Source organism: Sorex araneus, chromosome 3 (assembly GCF_027595985.1).
Source record: "Sorex araneus isolate mSorAra2 chromosome 3, mSorAra2.pri, whole genome shotgun sequence".
Taxonomy (NCBI): domain Eukaryota; kingdom Metazoa; phylum Chordata; class Mammalia; order Eulipotyphla; family Soricidae; genus Sorex; species Sorex araneus.
The window spans coordinates 170,196,657-170,218,814 of NC_073304.1; the positions used below are offsets into that span (position 1 = coordinate 170,196,657).

Below are 22,158 nucleotides of genomic sequence, written 5' to 3' on the forward strand. Positions count from 1 at the left end.
TCACGGGGCAGGACCCGCCCTCCCCTGGATGGGTCCCGAGTCCCGAGGGACACCCGATCCAGCATCACCTGCCTGGCCTCGGCAGGTGCCCGCTGCTATGCGGCCGGGCAGGGCCAGGGCAGCTGCAGCCGGCCGGGGGAGCCCAGGACAGCGCTGAGCCGCCCAGGGCTGCGGCGAGCGCGGGTGGGGGACAGGTTTCAGGGGGGGGGGCGGCGGGGGCCTCTCGTCCCCGCAGGCTCCCTTTCTCGGGGACAGGGTGAAGGGAACCAGACCGAGCCGGACGGTGCCCCCACCCGGCCCGAGGGCCTGACCCGAGAGGGGGGCTGGGCCGGCGACCTTGAGTGTCTCGGGCTGCGCCCGCCCGTCCAACCCCCCCCCCTGCGGCCTCTGACACGCTTCCAAGAACAATGTGGCCAGGTCCAAGCCGCAGCCTTCAGGACGCCCCTGGGTGGCAGGGAGGGGGCCGGCACCTCCCGTGCCCAGTCACACACATGCAGAGGGCGGCAAACAGGCCTGGGCAGGGCGCGAGGGGTCGTGGGGGGGGGGGCAGGGGGGAAGGGCCCTTCCCGTCTGGGAAGCTCCTGGAAGACTCTGGAGAGTCCCGGCATTGTGGGCCGGGCGTGGCTCCAGGGACTCTCTGGCAGCTGTGTTTGTTTGATCCCACGGTCCTTCTTCCCAGCTGTGACCCCTTTGCGGGACCCCTGGCCCCTCTGCCCACCCCCGTGTTCCTCCAGCGGCTTCCCGAGTGGCCTGCCAGCAGCAGCCTGTCTGGCTTCCGGCTCTGGCATATCAAAGGTGAGGGGGAAAGTCAGGGCCCGCTGAGCACCATGTGGTCAACCTGACATCCAGGAGGGCTTCACAGAGGAGGGGGCAAAACAAAAGGCTTGAAGCACAGCCCACGCCCATGGGCAGAAGTTCCAGGGCTGGCCAGAGGGAGAGCCTAGTGGGGCCCACATCAGGCCACCAGGACTCCCAGCTCGGGGTGGAGGAGGGAACCGCACCCTGAGCCTCCCCCACCCCCGGGTGCTCACAGAGCGGCAGCAGGAGCCACTAGGAAACACGAGCGTTTTATTCCCGGGCGTCAGGAGAGATCACACAGGCTGCTCCCACGAGAACACGGTGGGCGGAAGGGGCGGCCCGACATCCAGCGTCCACTCTCCACTCTGACCTCTGGCGGGCCCCTCCCGCGCCTCTGCCGCGGCCGCCCCACAGGTGAGGGGCAGGCAGCACCACCAAGGGTCTCCCCTCTGTCCCTCCTCCAAGCCCAGCCAGTGGGCCCCCACCCCCACCCAGGCCGCCACCCACCAGAGGCAGGTCCTGGCTGGGGTGCTGCTGCCGGGGCCAGGGGGAGCCCCGGGTTATTGCTGAGGATATCCAAGGGCCACGCGGCCGGGGTCCCGGGACCCCGCCGCTCTGCCACAGCGCTGGACAACGGGGCTGACAGGCCTGGAGGAGGCGGGGGTCGGCGCGGAGGCCCCGGAACAGGGGTGGGGCGGCGGGAGCACTGGAAGTGAGGCTCCTCTAAGGAGTGCAGAGACGGCTGGAGAAGGGTCCGGAAGGCGAAGCCCAGCTCCCCAGCCCAGAGCCTGCAGGGCTCTGGGGGAGACGCGGGTGGGGGCTGCGGCGGGGGTGGTGGGGAGCAGGGGGCCTCGGGGCTCGGCCGCGCCCGGGAGGGGGAGCCCAGACTCACTAATACCACGTTACCCACGGACAAGCAGCCACGGAGACGGGGCAGCGCGCACAGACACGGCACAGGACAGGGGGATCGTGGGCCGCCGCGGGGGAGTGGGGGGGTTAGTGATGACGTCATGAGGACAGCGCTGGGGCAGGGCTGCAGGGGGCGGGGGTTAGCGAAAGATCATGAGGAAGGCGACGGGGCGGGGCTGCAGGGCAGGGGGTCAGTGAGGACGTCACGAGGATGGAGATGACGTCACAAAGACGGAGATGACGTCACGAGGACAGCAACGGGTGCGGGCAGGGTTAGCGATGACGTCACGAGGACGGCACCGGGCGGGGCTGCAGGGGCTGCGTCTGCGGGGCCGTTTTTTCCAAAGCGGCGGCAGGGGCTTCCCAGGCTCCAGCAGCGGCTCCCGTTCCGGGGGGCTGAGGGGGGAGAGGGAGGAGTCACAGCTGGAAGGGGCTGCCTTCGGGGGTCCCGGCGAGCCCCCCGATGTGCCCGGAGGGCAGGGGAGGGAGCAGGCCGGGAACAGGCCCTCGTGGGTGTGGCGAGGGGACGCCAGGAGCACCCTGGGCGCGTTTGGGTGCAGAGCAGCAGGAGGGCGTGAGAGGGGGGCGATGCAGCCCCTGCCGGGGCAGGGGGGAGGCGTCGGGGAGCTGCTTCCCCCGCGCTCTCCCTGAGCGCATTTGTCCATCGCTGACGCGCTGCCGCCCCTGGGTGGTGCAGCAGGTCTGGGTGCTTGAAATGCAGCCCCCCTGCCCTCCCTGCCCGTCCTGGAGCACAGAGGGCGGCGATGGGTGGGGCTGGAAACTACCCCCCGCTGCCCCGAACACGGCAGCGGGGCCCCGGCACAGCTCAGCGGCAGGCGGGACCCCTGGATCGCCCCCGCATCTCCCCGGGGCAGTTCCAGCAGCTCTCCGCATCGGGGGTCCCAGGGACAAGGCGACTGCGCGGGGTGTGCCTGCAGGACGGCAGGGCGGCCACCAGAGGGCGCTGCCCCACACGCTGCTGCAAGGGGGCGGGCGGTGAGTGTGTAGAACACTGGCAGAGACCCCGCGGAGACCACCCAGAGGGGCCGGGAGCGGGAAAGGGCCTTTGACAAAGCGCCCCGCAGGCCGCTCCCAGCCGCTCTCCCCTTGCTGCTTGGATGGAAGCTGCTCGCTGACTCGCGGCTGCTGCCTACCTGCCTGCATGGGGGATTCACTGCATGTGTGCACGCGTGTGTGCAGGGGGTCTCGATCCTTCTGCCCCGTCATTGCACACAAGGCCCCTCCCGAATGCCTCCACTCTGGGCCCCGGCCAGGACCTGTGCTGGGGAGGGAGACGCCAGCGCAGCTTCCTACCTTCCCCGAGGACGGTGACCCCTCAGTTCTCTGTTTTCTGGGGCTCGGTTGCTGGAAAGACAAGCAGGCGCCTCTGTGAACCCCTCACCCACCCCCACGGCCCACCCAGCGCGGGGACCCGTGTGGGATGTTGAGTTCACAGCTCTACTGGGCCCAGGCACCCCCATTCACCGTCCTGAGGCCTTGCTGGCCTGTGGGTGCCGTGACCCCCCCCATGGACCATGTGTCCCAATGAAGGGGGGTCAGGATGGGTGCCAAGACCCCCCACGGGCAGTGTGCCCCAATGAAGGGGGGTCTGGCACAGTCACAGCACCCAGAAATGCCCTGTGAACTGTCACTGTCAGACTTGTGGGGGTCCTGAGACCCCTGCCCTGGCGCTGAGCCAGCACATCTGGAAGTTGCCCCCCCCCCACTCTTGGGGACCGTCCCCAGAGGAGGACCCTCCCCTGCCCCCAGTCGTGCCCCCGACAGTTACCATTGGCTGCGATGAGGTTCTCCACCTGCGCCTCCTCGTCCCCGGGCGCCCTGTAGGAGGAAGGCCGTCAGGCTCCGCCCCCGGAATGGGGGTGGGGGCACATGGGGGCCAGGACGGCTCGGCCAAGTGACCCACGGCCCTGGGAAAACCAGGTTTCGGGGCCGTCTGGGGCCTGGCTACGTGCCACCCTAGGCTGGACGTAGGGCCTGGAGAGGCGGGTGGCCGGCATGGTCAGGGGCCTCCACGGGGCACAAGGGGTGGGGCCCAGCCTCGCTCACTCAGCCTCTCAGGGTGGGACGAGGCTTGGTTGGCTGGGCACAGCCTGGTGAACTCCAGACTCGATCCCTGGCACCGAAAGCCCCTGGCACAGCTGGGCCTGAGCACCCGCCATCAGGCCCATGATACTGCACTGGGCACTGTCAGGAGTGGCTTTCTTTCTTTTTTTTTTCTTTTTAAAGAATTATTTTTATTTTATTGAATCACTGTGACATAGTTACAAGCTTGCTATCACTCCTGGTGTGGCTCAGGGTGATGTAGGCAGGTAGATAGGGAAAGGCCCTTAGCAATGAAAATTGAGATTTAACAGAGTCTCTGGGAAGATTTTTTTTTTTTCTTTTTGGGTCACACCCGGCGATGCACAGGGGTTACTCCTGGCTCTGCACTCAGGAATTACTCCTGGCGGTGCTCAGGGGACCATATGGGATGCTGGGAATCGAACCCGGTCAACCGAGTGCAAGGCAAACACCCTACCCGCTGTGCTATTGCTCCAGCCCCCAGGAGTGGCTTTCTCAAAGTCTTTTTTAAAGTCCCAGGAAATGGTGCCCAGCAGGGAGCATATCACCGGTCCCCTCCTGATGGGGGCGGCTCTGCCCCCTTCCCAGGGCCCCTGGGGAGGTTTTAGCCCCACCTCCCCGCCCCGCTGCCCCGCACGCAGAGAGACTGCTGAGCCCCAGGCCGTCCCCGTCCCAGGCCCCCCGCTGCCAGGCAGCCCTCAGACCCACCCAGCACACGCTGCCAGGGGCAAGACTTCTCCCGGAGGCCACACACTGCTGTATCCACCCCCTCCCCACCACCCCCCAGGGCCATATACCCCGCTACCCTTGTCCCTGCGTCCTTACCGGGACTTCTGATTAAAATTGCACTTGCACCTGCGGCCTGAAAGGCAAAGAGACCAGCCAGGGTCACCGCTGGAGCCCAAAGTCACCCGCTGGAGCCCAGGGTCACCTGCTGGAGCTCAGGGTCACCAACTAGAGCCCAAGGTCACTCGCTGGAGCCCATGGTCACCCGCTGGAGCCCATGGTCACCCGCTAGAGCTCAAGGTCACCTGCTGGAGCCCAGGGTCACTTGCTGGAGCCCAGGGTCACCAACTAGAGCCCAGGGTCACCCGCTGGAGCCCAGGGCCATGCCCCAGTGTGGCCGCAGCAGCTGCCCGACTATGCAGGGTCGAGGTGGTGCCAGCGCAGCACCCAGGCTGGAGTTGGTTCTCTGGGGCCTGGGGGTCGCATGCTGACTCCGCAGGATGGGAGGGCCTGTGGAGGGGGGCAGTGGGGCAGCCAGGAGGTGCCCGAGGGGACCCCTCAGGGCCCCCAAGGCGGCAGCCCCGGGACCAGCACCCGCCCCTTCTCTGCGCTTCTCCCACCAGGCCCTGTGCCGTGCACAACTCGCTGCTTTCCTGAGCACTTACTATGTGCCCGGCGCAGCCCTGGGGAGGGGAGTGAGGCGGGGGCCGGGGGACAGCAGGACACTTACTCAGGATGAGCAGGATCCCCACCAGGAAGAGGACCACAGCGAACACCAGCCCCCCGATCCTCAGGCTCTGGTAGTCTGCGAACACGGGAGACAGAGGCGGGTGTGCGTGCTGCCCCCCGCCCCCGCCCCCGGCCCGCCCCGCCTCACTCACCATAGTGGAAGGGGTCCTTCTCCTTCTCCTGCTCGGCGGCAGCTGCAGGGGACAGCGGGGAGGACTCAGCAGCCTGCACCCCCAGAGGGGGCCCTGGGGAGCCAGGCCAGGAGGAGGCAGGGGACGGGGGTTTCTGCCTGCCGCGGGCACCCCGGAGTTGCCGGGCTCACGGGGACGCCCCCATTCTCCCAGAACTGCCAGCAACGGGCGCTGAGCGGGACCCTGCTGGGCAGATCCGCTTCCAAGGCTTGGAGCAAAGACTCGGGGGCAGTGGGCTGGGGGGTGGAAGGGGGTCTGCTGGCGACCGTGGGGGGCGGTGGGAGGGACGGCGAGGGACTGTGAGTAGCCATGGCCTTCTAGAACTTTCCCTGTTCACTAAATGGGATGGGCAGGGGGAGGGTCGCTAATCAGCATAAAGAAACGAAGCACCCCGCCAAACTCTCGGGGCGCTTCCCGAGGGGCTGGCCAGGACCTCAGGGGGCACTTACCGCTGACCAGGGCAGCGGGGGCCAGCAGGCTGCAGAGGAAGATCAGCACCAGCTCCATGGCGTCTGGGGATAGAGGGGGCCGTGAGCGAGTGTCCCAAGGAGAGGCACCTCCCCACCCCGCGCACCCCAGCGCAGCCGCCAGAACTCACGGGAGAGAAAACCAGGGCCGGGTGGCACCACCAGGGCACATGCTCACCCGCTCTGCAGGGGAGGGCCTGTGCGGGACCCCGGGAGCCTGCAGCCCCCCTCACCCGCTGCACGACCTGGGCTCTGGGGTGCTCCCTTCTTCTCTGCAGTGCTCCCCTGTCTCGGGGGTGTTTCCCCTTCTCTGGGGGTGCCCCTCCCTCTCTGGGGGTGCGCCCTCCTTCTCTGGGGGTGCTCCCCTTTGTCTGGGGTTGCTTCCTCTTCTCTGGGGGTGCACCCTCCTTCTCTGGGGGTTCTCCCCTTCTCTGGGGGTGCTCCCCTTCTCTGGGGTGCTCCCTCCTTCTCCAGGGGTGCTCCTTCCATCTCTGGGGGTGCTCTCTCTTTCTCTGGGGTGCTCCCTCTTTCTCTGGGGGTGCTTCCCCTTCTCTGAGGGTTCTCCCTCCTTCTCTGGGGATGCTCCCTCCTTCTCTGGGGGTGCTCCCTCCCTCTCTGGGGGTGCTCCCTCCTTCTCTGGGGTGCCCCCCTTCTCAGGTCCTGCCTCCTCCATGACGGTGCTGGACCCCCACCCCACAATGGGGCTGGCTCCCTCTGCCACCTAAGCAAACAGGTGAATCAGTGCCCCTCTACCCACACCCCCACGCCGTCCAACCAGAGGTGCAGGGCAGGGGTGCGGCTCTGTCCAGACTCTGGGTGAGAACCAAATGCTGACGGGTGTCCCCTAAGGAGCTCCTCCCCCGCCCCTCTGACAGGCCCTTCCAAGGCTCTGGACTTGTCCTGGGAGCAGCAGGTGAGAGCAGGGGGGTGGCGGCTGGCTCTGAGGGTGGGACCCAGCCACTCCTCCTCCGGGAAGGGGGTTCCCCACTGCTGCTCACGAGCTCACGAATCCTGGTTCCTGGGGTCAGCAGCCCAGGGTCAGGCCAGGGGGATGGGGCAGGGGCAGGGCCAGTCCCAGCCAGCAGGACTTGGAGCTTCACTGCTGGGGGGAAAACGGGAAATGCAGCCGGACGCCCAGGGCTGGCTGCGGCCCCAGAGGGTGACACTGGCCACGGTGGGGCCCCGTCCAGAATCTTGTGGCCTCATCGTTTTGTCCCATCCAGATTGCGCACCCCCACCCCCACCCCCGCCCCCAGCGGTTCTGCTTTCACCCAGCCAGGGCCACTAGAGGGCGCTCCAGCACCCCGAGTCTCCCTGAAGGCCTGACCCTGGACGAGACTCAGGAAGGGCTGACCCAAAGGCCACCGCCTGCTCTCAGGCCACCCGCAGGCGCTGGCGGTGCCCTAAGGTGCCATATGACTTTCCCATATAAAAACACATGGTCTGGGGGTACATGGAAGCCAGGTGCGGCCCCTGGGCACTGCTGGAAGGGACCCCCAGGCACAGCAGCCCTGGGGACAGTGCAGGTGTGGGAGTCTGTGTGGATGCCTCCAGCCTCCCGGATACACAGGAGGTGGGTCATACGTGTAATGAGGCCCGTGGTGAGGGCATGGTGTAAGCAGGTACCCAGGTCCAGAAACACCACAGCAGCCCCAGCCGGCCCTGCTTTAACCACATCACTCGCATCCAGTGACTCACCTTCTTAAAGTACACAAGTACACTTCTTAAAGTGCACCTGCGAGAACATTCTCTCTCTCTCCCTCTCTCTCTCTCTCCTCTCTCTCTCTCTCTCCCTCTCTCTCTCTCCTCTCTCCTCTCTCTCTCTCTCTCTTTGCCTCTGTCTCTCTCTCTCCTCTCTCTCTCTCCTCTCTCTCTCCTCTCTCTCTCTTTGCCTCTGTCTCTCTCTCCTCTCTCTCTCCTCTCTCTCTCTCTCCTCTCTCACACTCTCTCTCCCCTCTCTCTCTCTCTGCATCTGTCCCTCTGTTTTTTTAGTTTTGGGGTCACACCCAGTGATGCTCAGGGCTTACTCCTGGCCCTGCAGTTAGGAATCACTCCTGGCAATGCTCGGGAGACCCTCTGGGATGCCGGGGAACAAATCCGGGTCAGCCACGTGCAAGGCAAACGCCCTCCCCACTGTCCTATCACTCTGGTCCCCACCCCTAGTACATTCTCAAGGCTACATGCCCTTTATCTCAAATTCCAGAACTCAAACGTTCCTGATTCCAGAGAGAAATGCCGAGTGCTGGACAGTTACAAAGACACACACACACACACACACACACACACACACACATGCACACACATACTCACACATGCACACATACTCACACACACTCACACACACACAGACACACTTGCCACCACCTGCTTCCTGCCTTCACTGGACATTCCAGACCCATGACAGCAGGGCCCCGTTTTCTGCGTGGCCGGAAATCCCACCCACGCAAGCTCCCGCCAGCTTCCTCTCATAGGGCGAATGACACCCCCCTTCAGGGCTGCATCTTCTTCCTTTACTTCTTCTGTTTTGGGGGGGAACCACATCTGACAGTGCTCTGGCGCGACTCCCAGCTCTGTGCTCAGGGGTAATTCCTGGGACCATGCAGTGTTGGGATCAAACAAACCCAGGCCCGCCCCCGACATGTAAAGCGTGTGCCCAGCCCCTTGAGCCTTCCCTCCCCCAGCCCACTGCGTGTTGTAGAAACACGTTTCTTGGGCTGGGGACACAGCACAGCGGGCCCAGAGCCTGCCCTGCAGGGCACCACCAGGAGTGGTCCCTGAGCACAGAGCCAGGGGTAATCCCTGAGCATTTGGTTTGTGGCCCCCACATACATGGATCTGTCCAGGGAAGCGTGGGTGGGGGTGAATACTGGAACAGAGGAGACTCAGCAGGGCAGCAGGCGGCCAAGGCCACTTTGTGGTGGCGGTTTACAGTAAATCTGCCCATCAATACAATACCCTTAAACACGATTGTTACCGCAGAACCTAAACCACACACACACAATTTATTTTAGTTTTTTCTTGGCTTTTCGGGTCACACCAGCTGATGCTCAAGGTTACTCCTGGCTCTGCACTCAGGAATTACTCCTGGCGGTGCTCAGGGGACTATATGGGAAGCTGAAGATCGAACCCGAGTCGGCCATGTGCAAGGCAAACGCCCTCCCCACTGTATTGTCATTCTGTTTCCCCCCCTAATTTAATATAAAAACTGCCATTCATCTCGTGTTTCCTTTTTTATTTTTTTCCTGGAATAAAAACAACTGATTTGGGACCATTAACCCAAAACTCCAGTACTAGGGCCAAACTTTATTGTTATTTCTATTAGTGTCCCTATTGATTCCTCTGAGTTTTCTCTCCACAGGCATCACCTGGCAAGGACACAGGACACTGTTCTGCCTTGCCCAGTTCCAACACTGCGTATCTCTGCTTCCTACCGCGCTGCACAGCCGGGGTCCGGAGAGAGAACTCAGGGTGTACGACACGGTGATCCGATACACAACCGTATCCAGGTTAAAGCCCACATAATACGCATCAACGAGACAGCCAATGATGAGAAACCGTTTTTGTTGTTGTTTTTTTCTTCTTTTGAGTTTTGTCCTTACTCACTCTCGCCCTCTAGTGGTCGAGAAGCTGCACTACTCCTCCTAGACCGGGGGCTTCCCTCTGGAACTGGGCCGGGTCCACCCACTCCCGTGGAACGCGACCCCAATCCATGTAGAACCATAGGCCCCAGGTGGGAGTGGGGGCTCTTGGAGGTGATGAGGTCGTGCACGAGCTGAAAGTGACCGCAGGCCACCAGGAAGGGGGTCCCAGGGGTCCTCATCAGGCAGAAGCTGCCCGGCCCCCACTGTGGACTTCCCAGACCCCAGAAATGTCAGCACGAGGCCGGACCGTGGCTCAGCCAATCTCCGAACTGAATCCCCGCAACTCCGGCTCCGGCTTTCAGCCCCCGCACCGCAGAGATGACGGGAGAGGAAGACAAAAGCAGACGTGTGAGAAATAAATATCCGTTGTTTATCAACCACTGAATCTGGGCAGGATAGGGCAGCATATATATATATAATATATTATATATATTATATATATATAAAACAAAGACTAATGAGCCCTAAAGTCAAAGGACGGAACCAGAACCGCAGAGACCTATTTCAGGCCCTGTGACGCAGCGCCCCCTCCCTCTGACGCCGCACCCCTGCATGGCCCCTCCACTTGGCCCCAAGAGGTCACTTCCAGCGCAGAGCAGGATTACCTGGGACTCTGCTGGCACAGCCCCTGGGCAGGAGAGCCGGCTGGGGTGAACGGGGAGTGGGGGGGGCACAGAGAATCTGGGGGCTTCCAAGGGGGAAGCCTAGAGCGGGGTGAGATTCTGAGGGGCAGACAGGAGGGTCGCTTGGGCAAGGCAAGCAGGGATAGTGGGGGGGGCAGGCTGCCCTCTGAGAGGGGCCCCGCACCCCCCCAAGTGGCATCCGGTTCGAAGATCTGTGGGTGCAGACGGCCTGGGGGTGTGGCTGGAATCCGGTGGGGTGGGCCTGGGGGCCCCGAGATTCAGGCTACGGAGGGAGGGGGCGTCCTGGTGCCCGGGGAAAGCTCCCGGGGGTGACAGGACACGGAAAGGAAGCTCTACTGTCAGGGTGAAGGTGCCCCTGGCCTCCCGTAAGTTGCAGCCTGGCTGGCCGAGCCCCCCAAGGCCTCCCGGCACTGGCCCCCTGGAGACCCTCACTCCAGTTTTTAAAGATCTGGGGGGCTGGCGCTGAGCCGAGGGGCTGAGCATGCACACCCCTCTGAGAGAACCAGCACCCCCGAGCCTCCCCCTCACCCCACGCATTCCTTTCTCCCAGAAAGGAAGCGGGGTGCCCCGGAACTGGAGGGACAGTGGGAGGCGCTGGAGAGATGGCTCTGGATTCCAGGCCATGTAGGGTGCAGAGGGAAGAGGGAGCTGGAGCAGGAGGGGCCGGGCCGGCCCCGGAACATCCCAGAAACCTCCACCTCGGGAGGGGGTGCCGGGACCCCTACGGGGGGCTCTGGAGAGGTCCTCACTGTCTCGGGGACCTCACCGGCAGCTTCTCGCTGCCAATTCCCGGCCAAGTGACAATCCCCATGACGGCCCATGGGAAGCTGAGATCCGCAGTGGGTGCAAAACAGTAGAAACCAGAGTCCTTCAAAGACCAGCCAGCGTCCCCTCCTGACGGAGCTCTGCCCGGCCCCCAAGCCCCGACCCTCTCCCCCCGCCCCCAGCCTTCCTCCTGCCTCACCCCAAGGGCTCACCAGCACCCAGGTCCCCAAAGATGACCAGAAAGGCTTTGCCGGGAACAGCCCTTTCCTGGGGTCACAGCATCTCGGAGCACCCTGCTTAGGCTAACAGCTCACACAAACCACTTTCTGTTTTGTTTGGGGGCCACACTCAGGGGTGCTCGGGGCTTACTCCTGGCTCTGCACTTGGGGATCACTCCCGGCGGTGTGCGGGGGCCCAATGGGGAGCCAGGGATCCAACCCAGGTTGGCTGCATGTAAGGCAAGTGCCCTTCCCACTGTTTTATCACTCGGACCCCCGTGTTTCTTTCTTTTTTAGGGGTCTTCCCAGCAGTGCTCAGTGGGGGGAGTGCTGTGGATCTGGGGGCCACCTGGCCCAGAGGTGCTGGGACCACCAGGGCCACATGTGGTGCTGGGGGCTGGGGAAGGCCACTGCACTGGCTTCTGGGAAGGAAAGTGATGGAATCTTCTAGAAAGGTTTTCAGAAGGCACAGCAGGGGTGTCTTCCCCTGGGGGGGGGGAAGGGCTGACCCAGGGGGCTCCCTCTGCTCTCACTGAGTATCTGCTGTGTGTGTGTGTATTGGGGGGGTGAGTTTGGCATATGGGGGGCCTGGAGGGTCCCACCAGGCTGAGGATAGACAACAGAGAGAGGCCCAGGACGGAAGCGAATGCTGAGGGACGGTTTCCGTCCTGGCCGAGAGGTGGATCCCTCATGTTCCTGAAACGCGTCTTAGCTGGGTTGCCCGGGGAGAAGAGAACCAGGCCCCACAGTTAGTGGCATCAGACGAGACCTTTCCAGAGAGGGGGGCAGCCTGGCGGGTCTCCTCTGCCCGGGCCCGGGAAAGCAGCCCGGCGGGGCAGTGCAGACCACTGGGCGGGCGCGCCGGGCTCCGTCAGCCCTCCCGGGGAGGCAGGCGCCCGCGTCTCCGGGCCACGGAGGCTGGAATGCTTTCCTGGAGCATCTCCGTTTGCCCCCTACGGGGCCTCCCTGGCACCCGAAAGTCCCTTCCCAGCTCCTGCTCCTGCTCACGCCGGAACCTGGGGGGAAGGGCTGACCCAGGGGGCTCCCAGCCACGCATGCTCCATGTCTGGGGTAGGGGGAAGCCTTCCCTGGCCCCTCCCTGCTCCACCCTGACCCCCTCGTACCCCTGCCCTGAGCCACATACGGAGACGGGGTGTCTCCACACTCACCTCCGTTCAGGAGCCACAGCCTCGGACACAGGGGGAGGTGCCACCCCCTCCCACCCCACCCCGTGCACACGTCTGAACCCCACACCCCGATTCCCTCCCGCTGCTCTGGGAGGGTGAAGGGGGCGCCTTCTGACGGCCCGAAGCCCCCGTTCCCCAGGGGCCTGCAGACACGGCGGCCGCATGCTTCATCCCCACAGGGCGGTGGCCTTGGTAGGGCAGTGACACTGTGACAGTGACATTCCCATCGAGCCAGAAAGGGCGAGTGACGCACCTAAAGCCCAGACAGGAGAAACAGCCGAGCCGGACCCAAGCCCCGGCGACAGCCGCCCCCTCTGGGCTATCACCGACAGCTCGTGGCCTTGGGCAGGTCCCCCCACCTCGGGGAACCTTCGCTTCTGGGACTCGGAGACGGCCAAGATCTGCCGGTCCCAGCAGTCAGCCCGGAGCCACGGATGAAAGGGCCTTTGTGCCAGGACAATCACGGCCTGTCTGCCGGCCCCCCTGAGACCCCCCTCCTCCACCAATCTCCCCCACTGACGGCCCACCGCGGCCTGCCCTCATTGCGGGGGCCGTGGGAGACAAGCTGGGGGGTGTGGGGGTGGCGGTTGGGGCGGACAGCTGCAGGGTTGGCCTGAGAGGGGACGGGGAGAGGGGATGGCAGGGTCACACTCAGGCTCCTACCCCCAGCCCACAGCGTGGGGGACCACTGAGCGAGGTATGGGTCTCCGTTGCTCGGACACACAAGAGAATGAAGTTAGGATGTAGATGGGAGACGAAAAGCACCCGAGTCTCAAATACAGCCACAGGCACCCCAGCCCCCAGGGGTCCCGGGGTCACGAAGGCTTCAAGAAGCTGAACCTGCCCTGCGGACCTCAGCCGGGGGCTTGGTCAGATTGTCCAAGAAGCTGAGATCTCTATTTGTGGAGGGGCTGTGGGGACCGGGGGTGGTTCTGGATAGAAGGGGGGTACTGTCCCTCTGTCCCTCTGGTAACCCAGCACTGGACGGTAGCCCGGTGGCCGGGCCTTGGTCATCATGGAGGCAGTCCCCGGGGACCTCGGGTCCGAGCAGTCTGCCTTCATGAGCTTTCCTCTCCCTCCGGCCACCTCTGCAGGTGCCCAGGCCTGCCCTGTTCAGCCCTCGCCGTACTGCCCAGCTCAGGCCCCTCCAGGCCCGCCCAGGTCTGCCCGGAACTGCGGTGCTGTTTGGACCCCAGGGGGCTTGGGGGCTCCGGCCTCCAGCGCACCCGCCAGCGGCACCAAAGACCAAACACCAAGCTCACGGCCCCTCTCCAGTCCCCGCAGATCCGAGCTCACACACGTCTTGAGTCTGGCTCCCGCGTTCGCGGCTGTTTTCCCTCCTTCCAGCCAAGCCTCCCGTCTCCCGCCACTGCCGATCTACCCACCCGCGCCTTCGTCCAGTCTGTTCCCTCCGCCAAGAGCGCACTTCCCCCCACTCTGAGGCCAGTCCCCGGGCGCAGCTGCTGCGATGGAGCACCGCGTGGAGACCCCCCTCAGGACCAGCCCCGAGCCACGAGAACTGCCAGGAAGCAGCGAAGCCCCGTTAGTGCCTGAGCCCTGAGGGCGTGGTCTGGGCATCTGGGACAGGGGGACGCTGCCCTGATTCTGAAGATGCTGTGTCCTGTCGCCCCCTTGGCGTGAAGCACGCTCGGCTTCACTGCTATAATAAGGTGCTCGGGGGTGCAAAGTCTCTGTCTGCTCCCCCCACCAACACACACATGCACACACACACACACATACACATGTACACCACACACACACACACACAGGCATGTGGACACATACATACGCATATATATGCATATATATGCACGCAGACACTTGCATGCACACAGATACACGCACAAACATGTGCATGCACACACGCATGTGTACGCACACACATGCACACAGACACAGACATACGCACAGACAGGCACATGCACTCACTGCAGTCTCCATCTGCTCTCCCCACCCAGTGCACACATGCGCGCGCACACACAGGCACATATGCACACACATATTCATACACTGCATAATCTCCATCTGCTCCCCCACCGACATACACTTGCATGCAGCAGCTACACCATCACACAGACACACACACACACACACACACACACACACACACACACTGCAGTCTCAGTCTGCTCCCCGTGTGACACAGCACAGCTCCTATCAGCAGTCCCGGAACCGGGCGGGTCGTGGGGGGCCGGGGGACCCCAGCCCTTTCTTCGTGCACAGAGGGGTCGGCTGACAGCTCACACCCTGGGGGGACATAACCCTGCTCCTCCTCCTCCTCCCCACAGACCCCAGAAGCCCCGTCCCAGCACAGGGACATCGGAGAACCCCGTGGAAGTGGGGAACAGACAAAATGCCTGGGCAGTGAGGCCACCCTCGGGGCACGGAAATCCAGGGGTGCCTGAGGAGCCAGCACAGCTGGGTGAGGACAAGTGATGTGGGGTCCTGAGTGGGACCTGGGGGCAGGAAGAAGACCAGGGGGAAACTATGTCCTGGATTTGCAGCTGGGAACCCTCCCAGCTGTGCTCGGGGGTTACTCCTGGCTCTGTGCTCAGCAATCACTCCAGCGGTGCTCAGGACACTCCGTGGTGCTGGGGACGGCAAGGCAAGTGCCCTCCCCTGCGTGCTCTGGGCCAGCTCCCTGGGCTAAGCGAGGGGCGTGTTTAACAGCCTCCCTGGAAATGAGGGGGGCCCTCCCAAGCTCCCGGAGACAGGCAGGACGCGGGGCCAGGGAAGAGGGGGAGCAGAAGCCGGTTTGCCTCAGGCTGCTGCAGGGGCCCACGGGTGCTGTGGACACTGCGTGGCTGGACAGCAGCAAAGCAGGACGTGCCTCTGGCCCAGTCATCGCTGCCCACACTGGGGAAGGCCCTGGCACAGGTGCCCCTGAGGTGCCCCGCCCAGAGTCCACCCACTGTCCTCCTTCCCCGGGGAGGGCCCCGCCCGGCTGGCCCTACACGTCCAGGACTCGGGCACCCCTGCGGCTGACCCTGGCTGCAGGGGCAGGGGAGGCCAAAAGGACAAACCCTGTGGGTGGGAAAGTGTCTCGGGGCTCAGCAGTGGCCCAGCTGGTGACGCAGGAGCCCACGGTGACCCAGGGACGGGTACCCAGACGTGGTGCCCGCCGGCATAGGGGCCCGAGCCTGTGCACTTGGGGGGCCTGCCTGGTCCCCGAGAGTCTGCAGTCAGGGTCAGCGGCCAGCAGGCCTGAGCGGAGAGCCGCCTGGCCCCGGCCCTTCCCCACAAGCCTCTGACAAAGGCCCATTGAAGGGACACAACAGCAACAATCTGGAGCGGCCGCCAGCCAGGCCCCGGGGCCAGGCCCACGCCACGCTGCCCGCTGCCCACACACCAGAGCCCAGCGGCCGGCCACAGCGCGGCTCGCTCACCCTGTGGGCGCCTGGCTTTCCGCTGACCACCCAGGGCTGTGGACTCAGAAGTCTGCCCTCCCGGGGGAGCCGACGGCTTGTGCGCAGGGGGGCTGGCGGGCCGGGCTGCCGGTGTGTGTCAGGGAACATGCTGTGCCCCCGCTCGCTCCCCTCCTCCCTGCCACAGCCTCACCCCTACAGTGCGGACTCCTCAGGCAGCAACATGCCCCGGCCACCCCGCCGTGTCCAGGCTCCCCAGGACAGCAGCATCTCGTGCAGGCCGGACACTGCGCCAGAACTGAGGCCGTGTCCGGGTCCCCCAGCCCCCGGAGGCTCTACCTGGATTTTCTTTTTTACTGGCTTTTTGGCCACACCCCGCAGTGCTCAAGGGCTACTCTTGGCTTTGTGCTCCCAGGGGTGCTCGGTGGGAACTCTGACTCAGCCCAGGAAGCTCCTTCCAACACTCCACCAGGAAACGGTCTCGGCACCCGCACTGCCTCAACCCCGAGAGGCCGTGACAGAGACTCCCGCACCGCCCGAGCTCGGAGGGGCTCATGTGCTTCACGTCCAGAGCAGAGGAGGTGGGGAGGGGGCCGGCAGGAGGCAGGACAGCGAGCCGTGTGTCCCCGGGGCCCCAGGGTGCGGGACGGGCAGCAGGCCGACCTGAGGGGCCTGTGACAGCCCTGCTGGCCAGGATGGTCCTCCCCACCTATGTGTGGCTCCTGTGTTCCCCGGCACCGTCCCGGGAGACCAAAGGGCCTCTGCCTTCAGGGAGGTGAGCTGGGCTGGACGGGGCGAGGCGTGTGGACTCAGAGGCTCCGGGCACCCGGGCAGGAAGAAAAAAGCCTGTGGCCACGGGGAGTGGACAGAAGCTGCACGTACGAGACGGCCATGGGGCCCGGGCCCTCGGGAACAGTGTTGCCCTGATCAAGAACTCGCCAGGCTGTTCTCACCAGCGGGACATGGCTCCATCCTCACGTGCACTGACAGATTGGGAAACTGAGGCACGGTGAGCTCCGAGAACTCACAAGTGTCAGAATTCAGATTGAAAGCTGAGCATGGAAGCAAGAAAGTTTGTAAGCCTGTAACTCTACCTCCTGGTGATTCACTAATTAAAAAAAAAACAAGCTGAGCATGTGTGTGTGTGTGTGTGTGTGTGTGTGTGTGTGTGTGTGTGTGTGTGTGTGTGTGTGACCAAAGACACCCACAGACAGGGGACATGAGGGAAAGGTGTGATGGGAGCCTGAGTGTTACCCCCAGACCACCATTAACTGGAGCAGACAGTGAGTGTCCTAGCGGGGCCCGTGGCAGGCAGGCGGGATGGGGGTGTTGGGCTGGCAGTTCAGCGGGGTGGCCGGGGTGACAGACAGCAGCCCGCGCGGTGAGATGGTACCTGGGAACCCGTGAGTCTGTGTCTGCGTGGGGTGTGGAAGGCCAGTGCATGTGGAGATGATACCTAAGAAGGTGTGGACCTTCCCGGGGGCCGGAGCTGAGACCAGGGCAGGGCGCAGAGGACAGGTCACTTCACCTCTCTCGGGATGCAGGAAACAGAGAGGTGGGGGGTCTGGCCACAGGCGGGAACCCGGGCGGCATCTGTGCCCGGAAGTTTCGGGGAACAGGAATGATTTGTGGCAGAGAGCACCGGCCCTGCCGATGTGAGTCACTAGCCTGTTTGTAAGTTTGGGTTTGGGGGCACACCTGGTGGTGCTCAGGCCTTACTCCTGCCTCTGTGCTCAGGAATCACTCCTGGTAGGGCTCGGGGGACCCTGTGGGGTGCCAGGGATCTAACCCAGGTCAGCCACATGCAAGGCAAGTACCCGCCCCACTGTATTGTCGCTCCAGTCCCAGGTTGTTTTTGCATTTTTTTTGAGGGGTCACACCTGGCAGTACTCAGGAGCTACTCCTGACTCTGTGCTCACTCCGTTTTTTTCTTTTTCTTTTTTTTTCACTCCCAGAGGTGCTCGAGGGTACAAGGATCAAGGCTAGGTGGGCCTCATGCAAGTAAGTGACTTAATAAGCCCAGCACGATGTCTCGAGCCTCAAGGCCCTGAGTTTGGTCCCGGTGCAGCCCACGTGCACTGAGTGACCCAAAGTCTCTCTTACACAGGCCAGGTGAGTAGGCGCAGCCGCACTGCGACATGTGAGCACTGGGCCAAGAGTCTGGCTCCCGGTAAGCAGCTGTGTGAGCCCCTCAGCGTCTCTGGGAAAGCACAGCCTCGGTCAGGAGTGTGACCCGATGAGAGCGTAGGCACCACGGCTGACACGAGGGGGTACCGGTGAGCCCTGCGTCACCCCCCTCCATCACAAGAAGGGAGGGTGGGGCTCGAAAGGAAGGACCACGCCACCGACGTGGGGGCCTTGTCCCCGCACCCCCCTCGGACGCTCTGTCCCGCATTCCCATGGCCAGCCTGGCCCCCAGGGCTCCGGGCCAACCTCCTCCGAGTCTCCCTGGAACAAGCCCGCGTCTGTGCTTGCTGTCATCCCGGCCGGGCCCTCCCCCGTGGCCGGCCGGGGCCCAGAAGAGGCTGCCAAATCGGGTGCCGAGCCTTTGTCTCGCCTGAGAGTTTTGCATTCGGGACAGAAAGTGCTGGCAGTCGCCCCACCCCTCCCCAGGTGGCCCGGGAGCCACCCAACAGCCTGGGGCGGCGTCTGGAGGGGCGCCTCCTCCCATGACCGGGCAGTCCTGCAGCCTCGGCTTCTGGGGCACCGCCTGGGAGAGAGCAGCTCCGGGGGCCTGGGCAGGGAGAACACCGCAGGGGGGAGTGGGGGGGGGCGAGAGTCAGGCCGGGAGGCATCAGGCACGCACTCTCCTGCTGGCAGCTTCTGGGCAGAGGCGCCATCTCTGCTCCCCACATAGGCCCTGCAGGGCTGCAGGCAAGGGGCGTGTTCAAGCCCGGGTCTGGGTAGGCTCAGAGAGAGAGAGAGACAAGGGCAGAGACAGAGCTTGAGAGTGAGAGTGAGTGTGTGTGTGTGTGTGTGTGTGTGTGTGTGTGTGCGCGCGCGCGCATGTGAGAGTGCGTGAGTTTGCAAGTGCTCGAGAATGTGCGTGTGTGAGAGTGTGGGTGAGAGTGTGGGTGTGCATGTGTGACAGCATGACTCTGCGTGTGTGTATGAGAGCATGAGTGAGTGTGTGTTTGTGTGAGTAGGTGAATGTGTGAGTATATGTGAGAGTGCACGTACGTGTAGTGAGAGTGTGTGGGAGTGTAAGGGGATGTACTGTGAGAACGCGTGAGAGGATGTGAGAGTGTGTGTGTAAGGGGGAGTCTATGAGAGTGTAAGTGTGGGAATGCATGCGTGTGTAAGTGCTTGAGAGAACTGTGAGTGTGTGTGTGAGTGTGTGCAGGAGAGTGGGAGTGAGTAGGGGAGTGTATGTGTAGAGTGAGAGTGTGTGTGAGTATATGAGAGTGTGTGTAAGTGTGGCTATGTGAAAGTGTGTATGAGACTGTGTATGAATGTATGTGTAGGAGCATGTGAGTTTGTGTATGAGAGTGAGTGTGAGAGTGTGTGTATGACAGTGTGTGTGTGTGGGTATGTGAGTGTGTGTATGAGTGTGGATGTGTGTAAGAGAGTGAGTGGGAGTGTGTATTTATGTGTATGTGTGTGCATGAGAGTGTGTGTGGGGGTATGTGAGTGTGGGTATGAGTATGTGTATGAGAGTGTGTATGTGTGTATGAGTGTGTCACTGTGTGTATGTGTGTATGAGACTGTGTGTGTTTGTGTGTTTATGAGAGTCTGTGTGTATGAGTGTGTGTATGTGAGTATATGAGAATACATGTCTGTGCGTGTATGAGCGTGAGTGTGCGTGCTACTGTTGTGAGCAGGCAGAATGCAGAGCAGGGTGTGTGTGGCCCTGAGGGGGCACTCTGTGTGTGTGTGTGAGTGAGTATGGAGCAGGTTGTGTGTGAGTGTATGTGTGAGTGTGTGCACAAGTGCAGTGTAGAGGTGTGGCTGAGGGGACGTGCTGTAAGTGTGCACGAGGGGTATGTGGGTGTGGTATGTGAGTGTGTGTGCCTGCACAGTGAGTGTGCTGTGTACAGCTGAGTGTGTGTGTGAGCTGTGTGTGGCCAGGGCAGGTGCATGCCCGGTGTGGTGGTGCCGGGTGCCTGCACGGGCAAGATGTGTGTGTGTGTGTGTGTGTGTGTGTGTGTGTGTGTGCGCGCGCGCGCGGTGGCGTGTGCAGTGTGGACGTGCCAGGGTGCACAGGCTGGGGTGGCTGGCAGGGTGGAAGCTGCTACCCAGGGTCTCCCACCCGGAGAAGCCAGGGGTAACCGGTCTCTAGGCAACCCACCTTGGGGGAGGGGAGGCGCCATGGAGGTGAGGAATGGGCAGGAAAAGGAGGAGGGCGAGAGGGAGCGGTTTCCATAGCAACCACCAGCAGGTCACGTGCCAAAGGCTAAGTTGCGGAAACAGATAACCACATACACAATGTGAGGGTGCTGGGGCCCCCAAGTCGGGGAGCTTCCATCGAGGACAGGGGCTGGCCCCGGCTCCCCCTCTAAATCTGGGAGCCGGGGCCGAGCCAGCCAGCGACGCCAAGAGACAAAGGAAGGGGAGAGAGGCCACATTGGTGGGCAGAAGCCCCCAGGGCTCGGGGTCCAGGCCGCCTAGCAGGAGCTTGGGGCCCCCCTCGGCCGGAGACTCTCTACCAGCCACCACTTGTAAGAGCCAGAAGCCCGGGCTCTGTCCCAAGTCTCTAAGGAAGCAGGAGACAAAGGGGGAGACCCCGCCAGGGAAGGGGGTCTGGGGTCTGGGGAACGGAGGGACGGGATGGGAGTCACCAAGAAAACAGGATGAATGCAGCAGAGGGGAGAGGGGGCGGAGTTCCCAGCACCACCCCCCTCCCCCTGCTTGGAGCACAGCCCGCCTTGACCAACCCCACCTTGGACCCTGCTCAGGGCAGCTTCCCTTCCCCCCACCGAGGAACCCCCCCCCCCAGGGTGCAAGCACACAGCCCAGGGCTCATTTGTCCCCCACTCACATCAGCCACACCCCCACCCCAAGCCCCACTCCCTGGTCCCCAGGAACAAAGGGCGCGCTCAGCCCCCCAGGACCTGGGGACCCGCACGCCGAGGGGCAGCCCCCGGCCCTCCTCCAGCCCACCCCACACCCCAGTTCCAGCAGCCCCTGCCCGCCAGAGCTCCGCCGCCCACCCCGGGGCTCCATCCCGGGGGCGCGGCAGCAGCGCGCAGCCCCCCAGCCGGTTCCCGGCCGCCCCCAACCCAGCGAGCCCCCCTGCGCCGCGCCGCTGGCGCTCACCTGCGGGGCCGATCCGGAGGGACGACGGACTGGACCAGGCGCGTCCAGCGGCGAGCAGGGAGTGGCGGCGGGGGCAGGGCGGTGGGCGCGGCCTGGGCGCCTTCCCGCCTCCCGCGCGGGGCGGGCGCACGGGGGGCCGCGGCGGGGAGGGTCGCCCCGCGCCCCCCCTCCGCCTCCTCTGCCTTCCCCTCCGCGGTCGCTTTCCCGCCCGCCCCGCCGCGCGGCGAGCAACAGGAGGCGGCCGCGCCGGGGCAGCTGTTGCTCCCGGGGTGCTCGGCCAGTGAGGATGGAGAGCTAGCGAGAGCGACACCCGGCCACGCACCACCCACCCGGCGGGGGCTTCTCGCGGAGACAGCAACAGGCAGGGAGAAGCAGGAGGGGCGAGACCCCCGCAAGGGGCCGGCAGGGCAGTGCCAGAGAACTGTGCACCCCCTGCACCCTCAGAGGCTGCTGGGCACCCAGGCTGCACTCTCCGCTGTAACTGCAGTTCCCAGCTGAGGCTGCGTGGGCACTGGGGGCACCGGGCTAGCAGAAACCCCCGTTCTGGGACCTCGTGCCAGGGCACCGCACCGTCCCCTCCGCCCCACGAGAGATGACAAACCAAATTTGAGGTTTCCCACCTAGCTCTGCCACTGGGCCTGGGGCCTGGTGTCCCCCGTGTCTGCAGGAGGCCCCCGGGCTTCTCCCAGGTGAACGTGGCACCAGCCCAGTCCCAGCCCTGCCAGCTGCCTGCCTGGGGAGGGACCCGGGAGGATGCAACCAGGCCCTTCCCGGGGGAGGGGGACAAGAAGGCGCCCCCCCACCCTCAGAGTAAATGGTGGGGCCGCAGATCCCCAAGGCAGGAACTGTCTGTGGCACTGAGGGAGGCCCCTGGGGTTTGGGGGGGCAGCGGGATCCCTCTCCGCAGGACAAAGACCCCCCGAGGGCCGTGAGCACTGAGGTGCGGCCGGAGCCTGATGCGCTCTGGCCCGCCGTGTGATCACAGAGGAAGTGCGTGGACTTCCTGCCCTTTCCTCTATAAATGAGGCCAGGGGTGGGGGGCACGGCTGTCCTGCTAGGTGGGAGAGCGGAGACCCCCACCTTGCTGGCCCCAGGCCACCTCTGTTGCTCTGAGAACTTCCGGTCAGGAAGGACCTGGGAACTAGCACCCTTGCCCGCCGCCCCATACCCCTTCCAGCCT

The 22,158-nt window shown here is 64.0% G+C and overlaps 1 protein-coding gene across 1 annotated transcript; it reads right to left on the reverse strand.

The window, feature by feature from the left end:
* Positions 1 to 1,048: 1,048 nt before the first annotated feature.
* On the reverse strand, positions 1,049 to 21,172 carry FXYD6 (FXYD domain containing ion transport regulator 6). The gene is made up of 8 exons (XM_055133674.1): positions 20,979 to 21,172; positions 5,885 to 5,947; positions 5,397 to 5,438; positions 5,246 to 5,320; positions 4,615 to 4,651; positions 3,497 to 3,546; positions 3,022 to 3,072; positions 1,049 to 2,103 (listed from the first exon to the last, which is right to left on the reverse strand). Exons 2-7 carry the CDS (start codon positions 5,940 to 5,942, stop codon positions 3,044 to 3,046), a joined length of 291 nt encoding a protein of 96 aa, XP_054989649.1. The 5' UTR covers positions 5,943 to 5,947; positions 20,979 to 21,172; the 3' UTR covers positions 1,049 to 2,103; positions 3,022 to 3,043.
* Positions 21,173 to 22,158: the final 986 nt, after the last annotated feature.

Bases quoted from the DNA above. Each gene is read 5' to 3' on its own strand.
- FXYD6 (XM_055133674.1), bottom strand. From the start codon at position 5,942: ATGGAGCTGGTGCTGATCTTCCTCTGCAGCCTGCTGGCCCCCGCTGCC. The intron at 5,439-5,884 runs GTAAGTGCCCCC...TGTCCCCTGCAG, and splicing joins CCCCGCTGCCCTGGTCAGCG to CTGCCGCCGAGCAGGAGAAG. The intron at 3,547-4,614 runs GTAAGGACGCAG...TTCCTCCTACAG, and splicing joins AATTTTAATCAGAAGTCCCG to GGCGCCCGGGGACGAGGAGG.